Below are 21,634 nucleotides of genomic sequence, written 5' to 3'. Positions count from 1 at the left end.
GTAGCAAGCATTCTCACAATGGCAATGAGCCTTTTCAGAACATTTTACCAGTAAAGAGACTCTGATGCAATCTTCTCTTGATGCTGATCATCTATGATGGCCTTTAACCTTAGTCTCATCTCAAGCTCTTTCCACCGATGGAATGCTCTCTGGTGATTTGCTGCCTTCTCTTGGCATGACAGATTTTCCCAGTCCTTTGTTCCTGTAGAACCCAATGTGGCTGGAACATTAGACTGGAAGAGTTTGCAGCAAAAACAGTATGCAGCATTCCGAGTTTTTGAGTACATAAGCCATGGCCTCTCCACTTTGTCACCATTGGGGATTTCACGCCTGTAATGTGTTGGATGGAAACTTCTATTTTCATTGTCTTTGGGGAACATGGAGTTTTTCACTTTCTGCAGCCCATGCAGTACAAGGAAGTCCTTCAGGGTACTGCTCAAGTGGGTCCACAATCCTTGATCATCTAGACTTAAGGAACTAAACTCGGCAGCAGCTGTTTCTTGCGCTTCCATCACACTCTTCTCTGATCTATGCTTTTCTTCAGGAATGTGCGTGGTTACATCCATTTGAGATGGAGATATGGATGCTGCAGTAGCTGCCACGTCACCTGCACTCTAACTGGAATATCAGGCATCTCCTCACCACTCACGTCCTCACTGGGGCCAGAAGGCTCACCATGAACATTTGTGTCTATTTATCTCAGGAGAGCTCCTTCCTGCTTAGATAGAAAAGCTTCCTTTAGCTTTCTTTCTTTTTCTGAATGCTGCCCCAGAGGGGCGTTTCCTTCTTTCACTCATGACTGCTGTTCTGTGCCAACTATAGTGGCTCTCAACACTGAATTGAAGGGGACAAATAAGCAGGCTGGTAGCAGGGCCTGAGTGAGGGAAGATATCAGTGTCTTAAAGGGACTAACTGGCTCCTACTACTTCAGTTGACTGCCTATTCTCCTCAAGTGGGTTCAGGGAAGCAGCAGGAAACAGGAAGCTCCCTGAGAAGCTGGTGTTAATCAGTCCAGGCTAGAGAGGTACATAAAAGCAGGGCTTTGGAGCGGAGCCCGGAGCTGGAGCGTGGAGCAGTGGAGCTGCAGGTTTTTGCCTGGCAGCCGGAGCACAGAATATTTTGACTGCTCTACTGATCCAGTTTTTTTTTTCCATTTTCAATCCAAAACGAATGATATCTAGCAAGAAAGTCCTAAAGGTGCCAAAACTTTCAGATTATATAACAATTGATATTAATATCTACTTTACCACTTTACATAATATGTCAGTTATTCTCACTTTGGCTGAAATCAAGATTTAATGTACAGATACAAAATTACAAAGTTTTTTTGAGATATGTTTTATTAAAGAATCAGATAATTATCAGACATCCAGCAACACTGCAGACTGCTCCCACCCTTGTGCCAAGGTTAGGCAAGTATGTACTCGCGTAGATTAGTATATGTTGATACTTCTTTTGTAAGGGTTGATCAACGAGACGCGCGGAGTGCTGCGATTATGGAAAAGTGTGCCGCAAGACACAAGATTTAAGATATCACAAACAGGTATATTGCAAAAAAAAATGTTTTTGTTTATTGATATATTAAGATATCGCAAGAGATATTAACCACTTAAGCTCATTTCTCACACGGGCTCCCGTTACCGGTTCATTTGTACGTGCTCCCGTATCACTCTGGCGGACTTATTTTATAGGTCATCTGTTCAACGGTCTTTTGGTAGCATTGTTTGTAATTTTAAATTTAGTGAAAAAGTCACATGCAGCAGGCATATAAATATACAGTAAACATTTTTGCATAAATTAGGAGTGATTTTTGTGATATATCCAGAGTGATTGCAAAATGTCCAACACCTTTGGGGGTGAATCCTTCGATCATTTTAGGAAAAAACGTTTCTGTGAACACGTGTCCTAAAATTCTCCTAAGGGAGCTACAGTCCCTTCAAGGAGGTGATGAAAATTTAATTTCTGATTAATATCTCAAAAATGCTTTAATATAAAGTAATGAAATTTATGTCTGTGTCTTAGCGTTAGTATGTGATACAGTATTACATTTTCCAAAATTATTTAAATCATAGGGGTCCCGAACTGGCGGATGGTCATTTTTATTTCATATTTCAAGTAAGGCTTGTCGTCGACTGTCCCTGGCTACAATGGTAATATTATGTTCCATAATAAGTTAATAATTTTTGGTTATTATTTATTATTGCGTTTAAAATTTATGGTTCCAAAGTTGAAAAATAGGTAATAAGTAATAAGTAAAATTGTGTCATTCTAAGCATCTAAGCAGATTAAAATTTTTAAACTGTTTTCTCAGAAATGATTAATTATACAAAATAAATTAAGAGTACCATTTTAATGCATGTTTTAGCATTAAATCATATTCCAGGGTCGTATCTGTTAAATAGTCAAAGATTTTAAAAATATTAAATAAAATTGGCCTAGTCCCCCCAGTTCACGACACCTGTAGTTTTAAATAATTTTATTTGTATGATGTTGTATGATAGAACATTGGAAATAAACTTTAACAGGAAAGCGGATTCAAATTGCAAGCACAGTTCTTTTAGTAAAGAGAGCAAATTTTCGGAAATATGTTTTTCCTTTGTCAGGCTGGAAACATTATACAAAAGAGAACCTGTTATTTGCTCTATCTTATATAATCTATTCAGGCTGGTGAAGCAAAAACATATTTCCGAAAATTTGCTCTCTTTACTAAAAGGACTGTGCTTGCAATTTGAATCGGCTTTCCTGTTAAAGTTTATTTTCAACCTTGTAACATGTAGCCTTGTTACTTCCCAACAATTAATGTTGTAGAACAGCGATAGCACGTACTAACGCTATGACACATACCAAATTTCACTGATATATCTATATTAAATTGTTTTTGAGATATTAATTAAAAACTTGGAAAATATTTCGAATATTTTTACTGCAAAATTTCATAAGAAAAACTAACTTGCAATTTATAAACAAGTTGATATTAATTATGTATATTCAAATACTTCATTAAAACTGCAAGAAACATGTTAAAATGTTAAAATATTAAAATATACTTTAATAATTTTGTGTAAAAAGAAAATGCTATCATTTTTGTCCAGAAAATACAAAATAAATTCGAAGTACATTAAGTGGTTAAGATATCACAAGCAGATACATTATAAAAAAATGTAATGCTTTTGTTCATTGCTTTTCGACAAGAAACATTTGGATGCGATATCAGCACAAGAAGATTTGGCCATGGCTTCAACAAAAAAATCAGATCTGCCCCCCATGATTGATAGCCAATTTACGGAAAAGGATCTCAATGACGCCTTTACTTTTGAATTTGAAAAGCCCAAATTTGGGCTTTTGGGAAAAGCAAAGAAGAAATCGGCAACGTGCAAGGTGGAAAAGGAAGTGAATGGTGAGCTCAAACCATGTAGCTTCAAGACAAGTGAAGCAGGTGCTGTGAAAAGTTTCAACCTTTGGCGGCATGTAAAACGTAACCATCCTGAAAACTATGCAGTTCTGGTTACAAAAAAGGACCAGGAAGATGAGGCAAAACAGAAAGGTGACGTGGCTAAGCGACATTCATCTGGCTCTTTGAAAACTCCTGGAGAAAAGATTTTTTTGTAGAGCTTCATCTGAAAAGAAACCCAAAATTGAGCAAACAAAACTTGACTCATATTTGAAGTCCACAAAGGTTACAGTCCCCATGGATGCCAATACTTTCCGTGAAGGGCTGATGGAAATGGTTTGCTTGAGTTCAACACCCCTCACTCCCTTCAGGCTAAAGAACAAAGGATTCCAAAAAATTGCAGGTGAAATGGGTTGGCAGCTTGGCGTTTCAATGGGGCACAATGCGGTTCGTCATTTAGTTGTCAGCACAGCTGAGTCTGGTCACGAAGAGCTCAAGAAAGCTTTGGAGCAAAAATTGTGCTACCTGAAAATGGATGCGGTAACCCGTGGAAACAGAAATTTCCTTGCAATCAATGCTCAGTACTACGAAGAAGGAAAAAAGAAGGCTTTGGTAAAAACCTTGGACATAATCGACACTGAAGGGTGTCACAATTCTTCATATGTGAAAAGTCAAGTAAAAGCTATTTTAGAAAAATTTGGGATCAGTGAAATGCAAGTGCTGAGCATCTGCATTGACAATGCAGCAAACATGACGTGTGCCATCAAAAATTTCAGCGAGGACAATGAAACCATTTCTACCTCTGAGAACAGGAATGTGGACAGAACTGAAGCTATTTTGCCTGATGAAGGAACTAAAGGAATGGATGAAATCAAACTCAATGTGGGTGCTGCTGCGCAATGGGTTAATGACCCTAGCCTCATACTTCCAACATGGCTTCATGAGGACGACTCAAAAGTCCAACTGATGAGGTGTGGTATTCACACTCTTCAGTTGGCAATCTGGGATGAACTGAACAAAGAACATGCGAAGAAATTTCTGGCAAAAATTTGACAAGTCGTCGTCAAACTATGAACCCCAAGTATTCAAAGTGCTCTGTTTGATCTACATGGGGTAACTCAGTCATTGGATACTGTGACTTGCTGGGGTTCAACATTTGCGATGATTGATTGGCTTCTCATTTTTCAATCTTACTGTGAACAAATGGCTGCTGCTGGAACAAGAGAACTCAAGTTGTTAAAAGCTGAATGGGACGAAGTGAAGAACCTGCGGCAGGCTATGAAAGACTACTTGATTGCTGCAATAATTTTTTACAGAATGAATTATGAATGATTCTAGTTAGTATCATCATTGATATTTAAATTGTTTTAAAAGTCTGAATAAAAATGTTTTTTCAGAATTACAGTATGCACTTTTTTATTTAGTTAAAAAATTAATTTGAGGCAGAGCGGAGTCAGAGCGGAGCTGGAGCAGTCACTATTGGTGCCGGAGCGGAGCTGGAGCGAAGCAATTCAAAAATTTGATTGCTCCAAATCCCTGAGTAAGAGGCTCCTCCTCTTCCTCTCTCTCCCTGCAGCTCGTGCTGCTTTCAGTTATTCCCTCTCACCTTTTCTCCTGCCTGCCTGTTATGTCTCTTGAGCCCTCCTTCCTCCAGCACAGCACTCCACCACCTCTGTGCATCTAGAGCAGAGAGAATACATATGCACCATCAGAAGACACAATTTTCTACACTCTGGGTCCTAGTGCTGCCCCCCCACAGTCTGGCAATTGAGGCGGCCGCCTCAGTTCACCTCATGGTAATGCCAGCCCTGATGCATCATTAATATATCTTACACTAAATACACTATTGCTATTTAATATGGTTAAATATTTAGCATCTGGAAACATTCATGTTTGTTTGTTTATATAAATCATGCATCTGTCCAATTAGAAATACAGGGCCAGATTTTCAGCTGGTGTAAATCAACATACATTTATTGGCTTCAACAGCTAAGGATCTGGCTCATAGTATATTAATAACTTTCAAATCCGTACCAAACAAGGATAAATTCTGTACGCCAATTTGTAACTGAAATTACTTGTACATTAAATTAAAAACAGTTTAACAATGTTATTAAAAATGCATCCAGTACTTAAAGAAAATGGTAATTATTTTGCCTAATTAAGGATGTCAGATGAAAATCACAAATAGCTACATTTAAACCTAAAAGACATAACAAGATTAATACTGTTAATACAAACCTTCAATGAAGAAACAGCTTGTGAGATATTATAATAATAAATTACTATTCCAGGATTATTTGCCTAATTAAATATGTTGTACATTAATGCTTCTAAAATGTTAAAATTCATATCTGACAACTTGTATAAAAGATCTGTTGATTAAAATGTAATTATTCCATTGTCATAATCAGTAGATAGAATCGTGTAATTGTTTTCATTCCTGTTTATTTCTACCCATGGATCTAAGATTGTAGTAGAAAAAATGCACAGTATGCTGCTACTTAAATAATACAATGTACTGGGTTTTTTTCCTCCTCTGATCCTGCAACTGTCTCCATGTAAGGAAACCACTGAAGTCAGTGGTGTGCCACAAGGGCATAGGGCCTTTTCTCTGTGCAGGATCCAGTCTTTATTTTGCAAGTGGTCTCAGCTAATTTTAATATAGCATCAGTCATGTTATCAGTGTAATACAGAAACTTATTAATGCTAGAAAAATCATGTATTTAAGTGAAGAATGATCCTGTTAAATGATTCTGCTGTGGTTGAGATTTGCTTTTAAAACCATGTTGACTGGAAAACTTTTTTTCTCTCTCTCTCTTTCAAGTATGAGTTGAGGTGAAAACATTTGAATTGAAAGGGAGCCGTTAGTATTTCTGCAAGCAAATTGCTCTTTTAAGATTCATAAGTTTTAATATTAAAAGCTGTACCTGGGTGGTATTGGCCTGCACAAGTAGGAAAAATAATCTTTCTAATCAACAGAGCAACACAAGATAGATATAAAAATGACTGTAGTACTTCAAAGGATATCCACTTTATTACTCAGGCCTTTTGATTATTAAATGTAGTATTTTTAGTTATAAAGTATGAAATTCTTTGTTTCAACATGTAGAGTTAAGCAGAGATGCTAGTGAATATTTAAACTAGTTTACATCTCATTTGTGATGTAAATTCTAATTTTGACATTTTTCTTGCTGAAAAACATATGATAGATGAATGATACTCAGACCTTAGTGATCAGCATTACCCAAAAGAACCACAGTAGTCTGAATTCATTGTTTCATTTTCTGTTTTTATATATAATTCCCCCAGCGAAATGACTGACCAAGTATTCTACAATTGGTTAATAACATAATAAAAGCATCCTGATTAGTTAATAATAACTTTTAGTTTTGGTTAATAATTAAATCACACAGTGTCTTAATATCATGTGCTGCAAAGAGCCACTTGCAGCTCCCAAGCCTCAATCTGAGTATCACTGTGATAGATCATCATGCCGTAGTTTGGTTTGTCCTTTTCTTGCTGCTTAAAATCAAACGCAGTACTACATATGTTATTAGTCTCTCTTTTTTTCTTTTTTTTCTTTAAGAGAACAAAATCTGTATTTTTAAAAGTCAAATCTAGCAACCGGGGAAAATATATAATTTTAGCACAATAGAGACAGCATCTCCCCCGGTGGTGTTCTCCTCTCCACGTTTTGTGTTCTGCCTTCATGAAGGACAACTGCAGCTGTTTCCTTGTCTTTTATTTCATCACTGCTTCTATTATACATGATACTTTGTGTTTACCTTTATTTTCTGGGATTTGCTGGGGTAGATTTTAGTTGACAGAGGGGAAGGAGAAACTGTCTTCGTAATGTGGAAAAGATCTGGAATTATGGTGAATGGGACCTTTCACCATAATACCCTCCTAATACTGCCAATCATGTACTATAAAGAATACCCTGTTAGGGTACTGTGTATGGTGGGGAAATGCTCTCCTGGTAGAGGAGATTGTTATAGATGATATTTACACCACTGCTTTCCAATTGAACTCATATACTGGAGAAACTCTTGAAATATATTAAACTAAAAAAATCTAAGTGCGTGTACTTCACAGATTTTTTTCTGTATTTTAAGACCTTTTTCAAATCCACAAATGACTTGTTTCTTTACATGAGGATTTTTCTCTTTCAGCCAATTCTGTCCTCCTATATCAGTGGTCCACAAACTTTTCACATCACACCCCCGCAACCCCTGTCTGCGTCCCTCTCCCACTGGGAGCTGCGGCTGGGAGCGAGGCCATGGATCCGGGGGAAGGGGACAGAGGTAAAGGGGCTGGGGCCAGGGGAGGGGCTGGGGCCAGGAGTGGAGCCTCAGCCAGGCCGGGAGTCGGGCTGATGCTGTGGCCACAGTCGGAGCAGTGCTGGGGGCAGAGTGGGGCTGGGTGGCTGGTGCTCCCTCCCTGCCCCTGCAGTGCCTGGCTCCGGCCCTGTCGTTCCCCCCGAAACGTTCTTCCACTCTGCTGGGGGAAGGGGGGCACAGTTTGGGGACACTATCCTATATGATCCTGAGCAGATATCATAGTGAGCTCATATTGTCACAGTCAAGTCCATGGCCACAACAGTGTCACGAATCCACAATTTTGGCTTCCTTGCAGGATGTAAAAGCTGGACTGAGAAGGGAAAGATTTTACATATACCTGTGTTTGTGAATCCACATGTATAACCTTTTAGGCTTCCTTTTCCCATACAGTCAAATGTGCCGTTAGAAGGAGGGGTAGAGAATACAGGTCCCTCTGAATGGATCTTGCATGACTAATTCTGATACTGCGATGGTGTATACTGAACATAGTATAGGCAGCACAGGTAGCAATGCTTACACTTAATGGTGTCCACCATTTCCCATTGTAAGATCCTGGTTTCAGTTGCTTATAACTTTGCCAAATTTAAACTATTTGGGCTGAAATTTTCCAAGCTGGATGTTTGCCTCATGCTTATTATTTAAAAGCTTTAGCTAAAATGATTTGCCATTTCCAGAAATACATTAGGAAAAATATGTTGTTTTCCCCCATTAAAAAAAAAAATCTTAACTCTTTTATTAAGAAGCTCTAGTGCTACTTCCTTTGGAGCAGGAGCTTGAAATTTGGCAAGAACTGAGGAGCTTGGGGATGGGGCAGAAGGGTCTGTAACCACTAGAGAACACTCCCCTGTAGAACCTGGCATTGAGCCCATTATTCCTGAGTCTCAGCATTCCTTTGCTGTCAGCAAATAGCTGTGAAGCCCACAGACAGAGTGTCTCCATTCTCCTATCGTGGCAGGTTCACACAGAAGATAACAGCTTCTACTGTCATCATTTCCTCTGTTAGCTCTAGTAGAAGACTGCGATGGAAATAAAGATTCCAGCCCTCCTGGTGACACAAGAGGGGAGGTCAATATAATTCTACATAATGGAAGTTTTGTTTTCTAAATTTTTCAAAAAAAGAGAAGGAGGACTTGTGGCACCTTAGAGACTAACAAATTTATTTGAGCATAAGCTTTTGTGAGCTACAGCTCACTTCATCGGATGCATGAAGTGGAAAATACAGTAAGGGGGTTTTATATACACAGAGAACATGAAACAATGGGCGTTACCATACACACTGTAACGAGAGTGATCAGTTAAGGTGAGCTATTACCAGCAGGAGAGGAAAAAAAACCTTTTGTAGTGATAATCAAGGTGGGCCATTTCCAGCAGTTGACAAGAACGTGTGAGGAACAGTAGGGGGAAAAAATAAACATGGGGAAATAGTTTTACTTTGTGTGATGACACATCCACTCCCAGTCTTTATTCAAGCCTAATGTAATGGTGTCCAGTTTGCAAATTAATTCCAATTCAGCAGTATCTCGTTGAAGTCTGTTTTTGAAGTTTTTTTGTTGTAATATTGCCACTTTTAGGTCTGTAAAGGAGTGACCAGAGAGATTGAAGTGTTCTTCGACTGGTTTATGAATATTATAATTCTTGATGTCTGATTTGTGTCCATTTATTCTTTTACATAGAGACTGTCCAGTTTGACCAATGTACATGGCAGAGGGGCATTGCTGGCACATGATGGCATATATCACATTGGTAGATGTGCAGGTGAATGAGGCTCTGATACCGTGGCTGATGTGATTAGGCCCTATGATGGTGTCCCCTGAATAGATATGTGGACACAGTTGACAACAGGCTTTTTTGCAAGGATAGGTTCCTGTTTGTGTTTTTGTTGTGTGGTTGCTGGTGAGTATTTGCTTCAGGTTGGGGGGCTGTCTGTAAAGCGAGGAAAAAACTTAGGAAATTACATCCAAAATAACTATGTTAAAAGACTGTTAAGTTGCAAAGTCAAGCATTCCAAAATTAGAAAATGTCAGAATTAAGGTTGCCTGTGCAGCCTCAATTACATGATCGCATACTATTTTTTCCACAAGACAGCTGCCAGCTGACTCAGGCTATGGGGCTGTATAATTGTGGTATAGACATTCTGGCTCAGGCTGCAGCATCATCTTTGGGACTCTTCCACCTCACAGGGTCCTAGATGACATGAAAAACATCTTTATTCACATAAAATCACATTAAAAACTATGAATGTTATAAAATTACAATATGTGCACAAAAAGGTGAATAAAATGAAGCAAAACATGTCTTAAGTGAACATTAAAAATGAATCCCTAAAACATCATCAAGTTCACTCAAAATACTGGAGGTGGGGAGGGATAGCTCAGTGATTTGAGCATTGGCCTGCTAAACCCACAGTTGTGAGTTCAGTCCTTGAGGGGGCCATTTAGGGATCTGGGGCAAAAATTGGGGATTGGTCCTGCTTTGAACAGGGGGTTGCACTGGATGACCTCCTGAGGTCCCTTCCAACCCTGATATTCTATTGTTAACACACCAAGTCAACCAAAAAGTGTCTAGGTTGCAAGTCAATTTATAAAAAAGTGTTATCAGTCAACAGCCAGGCCACAATCAGTGTGCAGAATCTACCTCAGCCATTCTGTTCTGTTGAGATTTCAAAATGGCTAGTTTTGCCTGACCCAGCAAAAAGTTAGCAGGTAGGAAAGCAGCTGAATGTGAGCGCTGTATCTCACTCAGAGAAAAAATTAGGGGCTTGGGGAAAGTCAGTCCCAAACTGCTTGAAAAAAAACCCCGAAAGAGGGATTGGTTGGTATAAAAAAGGCCATTATAGAATGGAGGCAAATCTAGACTTGATAATCAGTCAGATGCCAACAAAAATAGGTGAGAGTCATGCCCATCCTGCGAGCACAACAGAAAGAAAGAAGGCCAGGGACTTCCAGGCCAGTGGGAAGTCAGAGTATAGCAACTGCTGAACAGACCAGAGGCGAAAGAAAGGCTGCCACCCTGCTGACTAAATCAGTGAACTGCTGGCCCCTTTCCTCTAATGTCAGGAACCGTTAACCAGGTTCAACAAGACCAATGGTGACCATTTTAAAAAATGGTTAATGTGCCTCTGAATCCAGTTCAAAAGGGAAGGATCCAGACCAGGGGTCTCAAACTCAGTTTACCTTAGGGCCAGGGCCAGTCCTCAAATCCTCCCAGCGGGCCAATAATGTCATTCATGCCACCCAGAACCCACCCCCCAAAACTCCACCCTCCACCTGTCTAAGGCTCTGGGAGGGAGTTTGGGTGCAGAAGGGGTGAGAGGTTGGGTTCTGGGAGGGAGTTTGGTTGGGGAGGGGGTCTGGGTTGCAGCCTCTGGAATGGAGTTTGGGTGCTGGGTGCAGACTCTGGGCTGGGGCAGGGGGTGGGAGTGCAGGCTCGGGGTGGGAGGAGGGGAAGGGGTGCAGGCTCTGGGAGGCAGTTTGGGGGCAGGAGGGGTTGTGTGGGAAAGGGGTGGGGTGCTGGCTCTGGGAGGGAGTTTGGGGGCAGGAGGAGGGGTGTGGGAACGGGAAGGGTGCAGGCTTGGGGAGGGAGTTTGCGGGCTGGAGTGTGTGAGGAGGGGGGTGCAAGCTCTGGGAGGGGGTCGGAGGGTGCGGTGCTTACCTGGGACTCCAAGGTGGGGCGGGCCGTGGGGCACTGCCCCCGCAGCTTCCCATTGGCCGCAGGGACACTTGGGGAGGGGGCAGTGTGTGGAGGCACAGCACCACCCCGGGGTCATAGGGAGGGGCCAGCAGACACGTGGAGCAAGCAGGCAGACACCGCTCAGCTCCGCTGCACTGCCGGAGCCCCAGGCCATTGTAAATCGCCTATGGTGGGAGCTCCTGGGGGCGGAAGGTGGGGTCAAGGGAGAGACCAGGCTCCAAAACTGCTGGAGCCCCACAGCCCACATTGGGGAGGTTTGTTGGCTGCACATGGCCCCATGGGCCGCAAGTGTGAGACCCACTGATCTGGACACACTAGCTGGTGCCACAACATTGAGGCCACAAGATAGTTGGCAATCAAAACCTGTCCATGAAAAGAAAGTCTAGGAAGGAGCCATGATCATTTCTGCAGGTGGTCTTGCATCTTCTTCTCAGCCCCTTCCCATTTCCTTAATGTATATTATACATTTGAAAAAGATTCCCAACACTTTAATCCCAGAGGTGCCCCATTACTGTTGTTGGGTCAATGAAGGGGAACCACTACACTGCCAAGAGCCCAGTAAGATCAAATTGCTCTTAGCCCGGTTAACGTTCAGACCCTTGTAAAAAAGCACAAAATGCTTAAATGTCACTGTCAGACGTGATAAAAACTGAGGTATCATCAGCATAGGCCAACAGATGAACAGGGAAAGCATCTGGCAACCTTGGCACAGAAAAGCCAGTCAGATGGCTTTGAGGGAAGTGCAGGAATGGCTCCAAACTAAGAGCATACAGAATCCCAGACAGACCCTGTTGCTTTCGACAAAAATGTTGGATGTGGCCCTAGGGCGACTTTGTCCTTGAAGAACTTCATATATGAGGGCTCTGTATTACAGCCTGCAGGAGACAGCAGGCACATACCGAACCCCATGCTTGTGGGTCATACAGCTAAATCCAGAGGAAGTTGACCTCATGGAGGAAAACAAAATACCCAAACCACCCACGGGGAAGGGGAGAGGAACCAACAACACCCCTAAAACAAAGAAAGAGCAAGTAACAAAATGAAAACAAAGACAGACTAACAGAAACCCAGCTAGTGCACACAGCACATAACAAACAGAGCCTCAGTCTCAGAAGCTCTCACAATTGAGGTGGTGGTGGGGGGGGGATAGAATTGCAGGGCTTATAACAATGCACTTTTAAAATACCATGTTGAAAGGAGGAGGAAGCCACTCCCAGCCCTCTGTACCTGCATTTGTTGGATATTTCTGTTTTACTGAACAGTGACAAAATAGTTAATATTGCCATGTAAACTGTAATGTAGCTTCAGCGTTAGTAGCCCTTTGGGATGAATGGGTAGCTCACACTATTTTGGTGGTGGTGTTTCAAGCTATCTGCGAGGTAGCCGATACTGCTTTCTTCTTCAAGTGGTTGCAGATGTGTAGCCAGCACACTGAAACTGGAGAATTTTGCCTTCCAGTACCCATAAGCTCTGGCCTCTCCTCTGGCTATTTAAGGGCAGTGCTGCCTCAGTTCCTTCTCACCACCCATGGATAGATTTGGAGCATTCTCTGTGGTGATTTATCTGGAACGTCCACAGGCACGGAGCCCCACAGCTTCCACTGGCCGCGGTTCACCATTCCCAGCCAATGGGAGCTGCAGGAAACGGCGCAGGTCGAGGGACGTGCTAGCCACTGCTTCCCGCAGCTCCCATTGCCTGGGAATGGTGAACTGCCGCCAGTGGGAGCTACAGGGCTCCGTGCCTGCAGACACTCCAGATAAACAAACTGTCTCAGCCTCCCAGCGGCTTTACATTGATGGGCCAGGTGCCAAAGATTGCCAACCCCTGATCTAGAAGATTATAAGGTAAAAAGGTAACAGGCAGCATGGATTTGTCAAGAACAAATCATGTCAAACCAACCTGATAGCTTTCTTTGACAAGGTAACAAGCTTTGTGGATGGGGGGTGGGAAGCAGTAGACGTGGTATATCTTAACTTTACTAAAGTTTTTGATACTATCTTGTATGACCTTCTTATAAACAAACTAGGGAAATACAACCTAGATGGAGCTACTATAAGGTGGGTGCACAAATGGTTGGAAAAACATTCCCAGAGAGTAGTTATCAGTGGTTTACAGTCATGCTATAAGGGCATAATGAGTGGGGGATCAGGGATGAGGTCTGGGTCTGGGTCTGTTCAGTATCTTCATCAGTGATTTAGATAATGGCATAGAGAGTGCATTTACAAAATGTGTGGATGAGACCAAGATGGGAGGGGTTGCAAGTGCTTTGGAGGATAGGATTATAATTCAAAATGATCTGGACAAACTGGAGAAATAGTCTGAAGTAAATAGGATGAAATTCAATAAGGACAAATGCAAAGTACTCCACTTAGGAAGGAACAATCAGTTACACACATACAAAATGGGAATGACTGCTTAGGAAGGAGTACTGCGGAAAGGGATCTGAGGGTCATAGTGGACCACAAGCTAAATATGAGTCAACAGTATAACGCTCTTGCAAAAAAGGTGAACATCATTCTGGGATGTATTAGCAGGAGTGTTGTAAGCAAGACATGAGAAGTAATTCTTCCATTCTACTTTGCACTGGTTAGGCTTCAATTGGAGTATTGCATCCAGTTCTGGGCGCCACATTTTGAGAAAGATGTGGACAAATTGGAGAAAGTCCAGAGAAGAGCAACAAAAATTATTAAAGGTCTAGAAAACATGCCTTATGAGGGAAGATTGAAAAAATGGGTTTGTTTAGTCTGGAAAAGAGAAGACTGAGAGGGGACGTGATAACAGTTTTCAAGTACATAAAAGGCCGTTACAAGGAGAAGGGAGAAAAATTGTTCTTCTTAACCTGAGGATAGGACAAGAAGCAATGGGCTTAAATTGCAGCCAGGGAGGTTTAGGTTGGACATTAGGAAAAAATTCCTGGGTTAAGCACTCGAATAAATTGCCTAGGGAGGTTGTGGAATCTCCATCATTGAAGATTTTTAAGGGCAGGTTAGCCAAACACCTGTCCGGGATGGTCTAGATAATACTTAGTCCTGCCATGAGTGCAGGGGACTGGACTAGATGACCTCTCGAGGTCCCTTCCAGTTCTATGATTAGCAGATTTTGTTGCATCAGACCTGCCAAGACAGGCCTTTCTGTTCCTGATTCCCCTATAGTTCAGAGGTTGGCAGCTGCTATGGCTTCTATATCATTGTCTTGTGCCATTGGCACTGTATGGTTGGGTTGCCGATATGTGTCGTTTGTCAGCACCACATCATTCATGGTTCACACTGCAGAGTCACAGCCAGTGTCCTTTGCTGTACTGAGGGTTTCACTGGCGCAGAGGCTGAATGAATATCCTTACTACAAACCCCTTCATCACAGTCGATAAGGACCATCATTTGCTCCAGTGTCAATTACAAGGGCAATGCCTCTTCTGGTACCCATGACATTGATTACTCATTCCTCCTCAGCACTGGTGCCTTCTTTGTATTGGATTTGCATGAGCCTGACCGATTCCTAGAGGTGGCTCCTTCGTTCCCACCGGATGACTTCCAAGGCTCCTTGAGATCTGGTTTGGGATCTTCTTCCTCTTCCCCCTCATCTTTGACGCACTGTTCTTGATCCTCAGATCACCATCGGTATTGGAATAAGAACCATTCCCGCAATAGGAGTCCCTGATCTAATACCTACTGGCCACCAATGCCTTACCTCTGTTCCCAGTGGCTTCCTGGGAATCTTTGTGTTGTGTTTCGGTCTGGAGATACTACTCTTGGACGCAGTCCAGGGAAAGATTGCTGATTCCAGGTGCAGTCTCTGTTCCTGAGCTTCCTCTATTACAGATGCTGTCTGAGGTCATTCTTCCTGAGCTGGTACAGAATGACCCTTTTCTGCAGGAACCTGCCCCCTGCAACAATCTCCATTCGCTCCACACACTTCTTCCTCTCTGCATGGCTGCAATACCAGACTCTTTCTCACCAGTGCCTGAGGACTTTAAGTCATACCAGGAATTTCTCAAGCTTATGGCTTCCACCTTGGGGAACCAAGCTGAGTTAATGCAGGAAAACATACATAAGTTGTTGGATATCCACCACTCCTAAGCTCCAGGAAGAGAGACTCTGTTGATAAATGGGGTGCTTAAATGAAGTCTTTTCCAAGAGCCTGTGGACTACCCCAGCTTCATAACCACCTGCAGCAAAGTGTTCTGAAAAGTGGTATTATGTCCATATGCAGGGGTTTAAATGTTTTTAATCCCATCCAGCTCCTAACTCTCTTGTGGTGACAGCAGTAAATGACAGGTCATGAAAGGGGAGATATAAGTACACTCCTAAGAATAAATAGTCCAAGAGACTGGACTTGATGGGGAGAAAAATTTATATGACTTCATCATTGCAGATGCACATTGCTAATCTGCAGGCACTATTATCTAAATATGACTTTGTTAATTGGGATGCTATGTCCAAGTTCACAGAGAAGTTGCCAGAAGCCTCCAGGGAGGAGTCTTAAGGCTTTCCTTGCAAGAATGTTGTCTGGTGGTCAGTACTTCATTGCAGTTGGCTCTGGATGTGGTGGACACTTTGTCCAGAATTATGGCATCAGCAATGACTATGGGGAGGGCCTCACTGTTGCAGGAATTCCAGCATAGCTCTTGATGTTTAGTGGAACATAAAGGACTATTTTGTGCTCCTTGCATGTTTATACCTCAGCCACAAAGAGGTGTCACTATGGGGAATCGACAGCAATACCGCTCATGGTGGTTTTTCCATCAGTCATCCTTTACTTTGAGATAGCAAGATTTTTAGATGAAGAGTCATAAATCACAGAGGAGGAGGTCTGATGGGTCCAATTTCAACCAGCCAGCTCACCTTCCTCCCAGTGTCCAGCTACCAGCCATTTGGACTTGAATGTCCAGGGCAGCATTCCAGTTGCGACCACCCCATCTGTGGGTCCTCAGTTCAGGGACAGGCTGTCTCACTTTTGCAGTGCTTGGTATACAGTCACTACAGACAAATGAGTCCTAAGCACCATGAGGTTTGATTATACCATACAATTTTTGTGCAGCCCCCTTCCAATCCCCCTACCCTGTCCCTCTTCCGAGACCCCTCTCACAAGACACTCCTCCTTCAGCAGGTCCAGACTCTGCTTGCACAGAGAGCTATAGAAGAGGTTCCCTTGCAATATCAGGGAAAGGGGTTCTGTTCTCAGTATTTCCTGGTCCACAAATCCAAAGGAGGGGTGGGACCTATCCTCAATCTCTGTGACCTCAACAGATACATCAGATATGTGAGGTTCTGTATGGTCATCCTAGCAACTATCCTTCCTGCGTTGAACCAGAATGACTGACTTGCTGCTCTGGACCTTCAAGATGCTTATTTCTACATGGTGATCCTCCCAAACCACAGGAAGCTTCTGAGATTTGTTGTGGTGGGTCCACGTTATCAGTACAGTGTGCTTCCTTTCAGTCTGACCTCAGCATCTTTGTACAACATGCATGGTGGTTGTTGCAGCTTACCTCAGAAAAAGAGCTAGTAATGTTTTCCTCTACCTAGACAATTCGTGAGCAAGAGTCAAGTCATCTCCCATGTTCAATTCACACTACATCTCTTTGATCATCTTGGTCTCATATTGAACAGAGAAAAGTTGACGTTAACTCCAACTCCAAAAACCCAAGTTCATTGGGGCCTCGCTAGATTCTACATGCTCAAGAGTGTTTCTTCCACCAGATGAATAATTTCAAGCACTTCAGAACCTATATCGGGCACTACAGTCTCAACCTTCAACTACACTCCATGCATGCCTAAAGTTCCTAGGCCACATCGTGTCATGTGGTTACGTTGTCCAGCATGCAAGACTATACCTTTGTCCTCTTCAAGCCTGGCTGAAGTTGGTCTAGTGCCTCAGTTGTCATTTGTTGTCTAAGTGCCTCTGGAGATCCTGGATTTCTTACAGTGGTGGGCATTTCAGAGCAACATATGCCAGGGTGTTTCTTTTGTGCATCCTCACCAGCCAGGACTGTAGTCACTTACACCATAGGCTGGGTACCATATCTAAGGGCATTGAAAATTCAGAGCTTGTGGTCAAAACAGGAAACTTCCCTCCATCTCAACCTCTTGGAGTATGAGCCATTTACTATTGCTGATGAACTTTTTAGGATCACACTGGGGTACAGCAGTTCATATACTCACTGACAATACCACCTTAGTGTATTACGTGAACAAGCAGGGAGGAGCCCATTCTAACCAGCTGCATCAGGAGGCAATAAAGTTATGGCAGTTCTGCATCAAGGAAAGAGCATCATTCCCACAGCTGCTCACTTACCTAGGCCAGAATCACTTGCCAGATCATCTCAGCAGGAATTTCTCCCAAAATTTATCTGTTTACAATGAGACAAACAAGAAGTGCCATCAATTTTTCTCTTAAGCGGGTGTCAGTGCAGGCTCATTAACTGATACCTTCCACCTCAATTGGGAATTGGTTCTAATGTGTGCCCAATCACCCCACAGGTCATCCTCAAGCTGAAGTTGGATCATGCCAAACTGATTCTCATTACTCCAGCTTGGCTGAGGAATTATTCCAGCCTACTCAGTCTCTCCATTAGGTCTTATCTGTCTCTTCCTCTTCATTATAACCTACTGACTCAGTACCACAATCAAGTTTGCATCCAGCACTCAGCACAATGCATTTCATGGTGTGGATACTGTATGGCTAGCTGAGGAGGAGGAACACTGTTTGGAAGCTGTGTGACAGGTGTTGTTTAAAAGCAGGAAGCCCTCCACTAAGGTGACTTATTTGGCCAAGTGGAAGCAATTTTCAGTTTGGTCACTTTCTCAGGGAATTCAGCCAATGCTAGCCTGTATTCAGGACATTATGGAGTACCTATTGCACTTTCAGTCTTCTGGTCTTGTGCTGAGCTCGTTGACGGATCACTTGGCAGTGATCTGGGCATTTCATCTGTCCATCCAAGGGAAGTCAAAGTTTTCTCAAACACCATGGTGATGAGGATTCTAAGGGAAATCATTCTTCTCCACCCGCATGTGAAAGTCCCGGTTCCCTTGAAGGACCTTAATACCATCCTGGCTGCTCTTATGGCTCCTCCATTTGAGTCCCTGTCAACTTGTTTTCTGTCCTTCCCGTGCCGGAAGACAGCCTTCCTTGTAAGTGTAAAATCTGAAAGGAGAGTATGCAAGCTGCAGATGACAGAGCCCTCATACATGAAGTTCTTCAAGGACAAAGTTGCCCTATGGCCACATCCAAAAGTTGTGTCGAAAACGGTTTAAGAGTTTCACTTTAACCAAATAAATTATTTACTATACTACTACTGTTTATTTACTTTCCTTAACCACACTTCAGTGCAGATAAACAGCAACACATTGGATAAGAGATGATGCTTGGTCTTCTACCTGGACAGAACTAAGCCTTTTCAAGCATCACCTTGTCTCCTGTGCGGCTTGGATGAGGGGTCAGGTGATCTCTGTGCAAACAATTTCCAGGTGGTAATCTTCTTGCATTACATCAGCATATGAAAGTAACTCAGACCATGCCTACACAGAGATTGCAGGCTCATTTGACAAGGGCTCAAGTGACATCAGTAACATTCCTCAGTGATGTTTCGGAATTAGACATTTGCAGGTCTGCTACATGGTCTTCTATGCATACTTTTACCAGGCACAATGCGATTACTGTGGCATCTAGGTCAGATAGAAACTTTGGGAAGGCAGTCCTGCCATCATTCTTTAAGTAGACTACAAGCCCCACCTGATACACAAGTACTACTTGTGAGTTACTCAAGTGGAATGGACGTCTGCAACCACTCAAAGAAGGAAAGAACTGTTACTTACCTGTATTGTAACTGTTGTTCTTTGAGATGTGGGTGCAGATGTATTCCAAGACCCACTTCCTATTCCCTCTGCAAAAGTCTCTACTATGAACATTCGGTGTGAAGGAACGTAGGGGGCTCAGGGTGGCACTGCTCTTAAATAGCCAGGTGAGGGGCTAAAGTCACAGAATGTGAGCACTGCCCTTACAGGTACTGCTAGGCAAAACTCTCTGGGTTCAGTGTGCTGGGTGCACACAAACCTGGAGAGGAGTACATGTCTGCCCCCACATCTTGAAGAACAATGGTTATAATACAGGTAAGTAACTGTCTTTTGGTTCACATTTGGAAAAATTCCTTCATAACAATAGAATTAGATATACGCATTTTGCTGATATTCTAAATTAAGATGTATATTCTGCATAATATCACAAAGATCACCTGCTCAGCATCCATATAGTAAAGTTGGATTAATTAGGAAACAGAAAAAATACAAAACCTTAGACTCCTGAGCCTTATATATTCTACAGCAGGGGTGGGCAGACTATGCCCGGGGGCCACATTTGGCCCGCCAGACATTTTAATTCAGCCCTCAGGCTCCCATCGGGGATCGGGGTCCAGGGCTTGCCCCACTCCTGCCAGGGATCAGGGAGTGGGGTCAGGGGCTTCCCCCACTCCGTGCGGCTCCCAGAAGCAGCAGCATGTCTCCGCTCCTGCTCCTATGCAAAGGGTCAGCCAGGGGGCTCCGCATGCTTCCTAACCTCAAGCGCTGCCCCCACAGCTCCCATTGGCCAGGAACCACAGCCAATGGGAGCTGCAGGGGTGGCGCCTGTGGATGCATCAGAGTGCAGAGCCACCTGGCTGTGCCTCCACGTAGGAGCCGGATGGGGGACATGCCGCTGCTTCTGGGAGCTGCTTGAGATAAGTGCCCCCCAGAGCCTGCACCCATGACCCCCTCCCATGCCCTGACCCCCTGCATCATCCCTGATCCCCCCTCCCACCCTCTGAACCCCTCGGTCCCAGCCTGGAGCACCCTCCTGCACCCCGAACCTCTCATCCTCAGCCCCACCCCAGAGCCTGCACCCCAGCTGGAGCCCTCTCCCCCCCCCCGCACCCAAGCCCAGAGCCCCCTCCCACATCCTGAACTCCTAATTTCTGGCCCCACCCCAGAGCCCTCACCCCCTCGCACACCCCAACTCCCAATTTCGTGAGCATTCATGGCCCACCATACAATTTCCATACCCAGATGTGGCCCTCAGGCCAAAAAGTTTGCCCACCCCTGCTCTACAGGTACAGCTATGTCAAAGGGTCTAGTTACAGCACTGATGAAGCAGTCAAATTGTCCTAAGTCTTAGCATATTTCAGGTATACACTTCCATCTACACTACAAAACAGAACAATGCTTCAGTGTAAGCACATCCCCCAATGTGGTTGTGCTTGCAGTACAGATGGGGCCTTAGGTGTCCAAAGAATAAAAGCTGGTGATGTGGTTCTTTTTTGTGTGTTACATGCTGATTAATAAAACTTGGATGCTTACCTAAATGAAGACTGCTTTGCCTAAATTGTGTCTGGCATCTCCTCTTAAAAAATATTTCATATATTTGGGAGGCATATTTGTTCACTGTGAGATATTTCTGGATAAGAATGAAGAGTTGCAAGGAAGAAGGGAATTTTGGAGCTAAAAGGATATGAAGTTCACAGAAAGGTACTTTGCTTTACAGCAGGAGAGTTTAATTTTAGCTAAGCAAAAGTTTGACAGCTGAGGTAAGAATTTTCTATTGTATATTGAATAAGGTGCAAATATATTGTTGATCTGTTTAAACTGATTGATAAAGGATTTGCCATTATTTCCAGTAAAGAGGGAGACTTGCTACTGTTTGGCTTCAGGAAAATTGAGAGGAGACTGAAGTTGTCTCCTAGCTACTGCAGTGATGGGGGCATATTAAACATGATGGGTAGACAGAAATTATTGCAACTTTTTTTTAAAGATTTTGATTTAGTGCATTTAAACTTTATTTTAATTCTGATGTAAAATGTGTGTGTCTTTACTGCATATCATCTGCAATACTTTTTTAAAAATTAATTAGAGTTACTTGTGCACTCTCAGTTTTGGAAAGACACAAGTTCTGTAAAACTAGCTTTACATATTGAAGTTTTGGTGATGGTAGTTCATATAAAAGGGAAAGCGGGAGCTATATTACCTTGGTCATAAAGTAATGAATTAATTGGTGGTAGTGAAGGCAAAGTAAAATACATAATTGGACATTAGGACCCTCTTTCTTTTCCCTTTAATCTGTCTGAAAGATACTGTATAGCAAATCTAAACAACCTCTAGTATATTATGAAACTTTTGTGTAGATGGAGGAAACATTTTGTGTATGCTCATAAATATATCCATAACTTACCTTGCTTTCATATTCA

The 21,634-nt window shown here is 42.9% G+C and overlaps 1 protein-coding gene across 9 annotated transcripts in view; it reads left to right on the top strand.

Moving 5' to 3' along the window:
- The window catches only part of FNDC3A (fibronectin type III domain containing 3A), a 210,008-nt gene that overhangs the window by 45,747 nt on the left and 142,627 nt on the right, over window positions 1-21,634 (top strand). For 3 of the 9 annotated variants that reach the window (XM_073343856.1, XM_073343865.1, XM_073343849.1), the window contains exon 1: window positions 7,732-9,627. The exons of 3 other annotated variants lie outside the window; for them this stretch is intronic. Coding sequence is in view for 2 of the 6 variants with exons in the window: in XM_073343811.1 (XP_073199912.1) it covers window positions 7,567-7,698 (132 nt within the window). In the remaining 4 variants the exon portion in view is untranslated. Of the gene's footprint in view, window positions 1-7,566; window positions 7,699-7,731; window positions 9,628-21,634 lie in introns of those variants that run through there. 3 more of the 9 variants (XM_073343811.1, XM_073343802.1, XM_073343886.1) reach the window with 2 other exon arrangements.

This window comes from Lepidochelys kempii, chromosome 1 (genome assembly GCF_965140265.1).
Source record: "Lepidochelys kempii isolate rLepKem1 chromosome 1, rLepKem1.hap2, whole genome shotgun sequence".
NCBI classification, from domain to species: domain Eukaryota; kingdom Metazoa; phylum Chordata; order Testudines; family Cheloniidae; genus Lepidochelys; species Lepidochelys kempii.
This window is presented reverse-complemented; position numbering and strand designations above follow the sequence as displayed.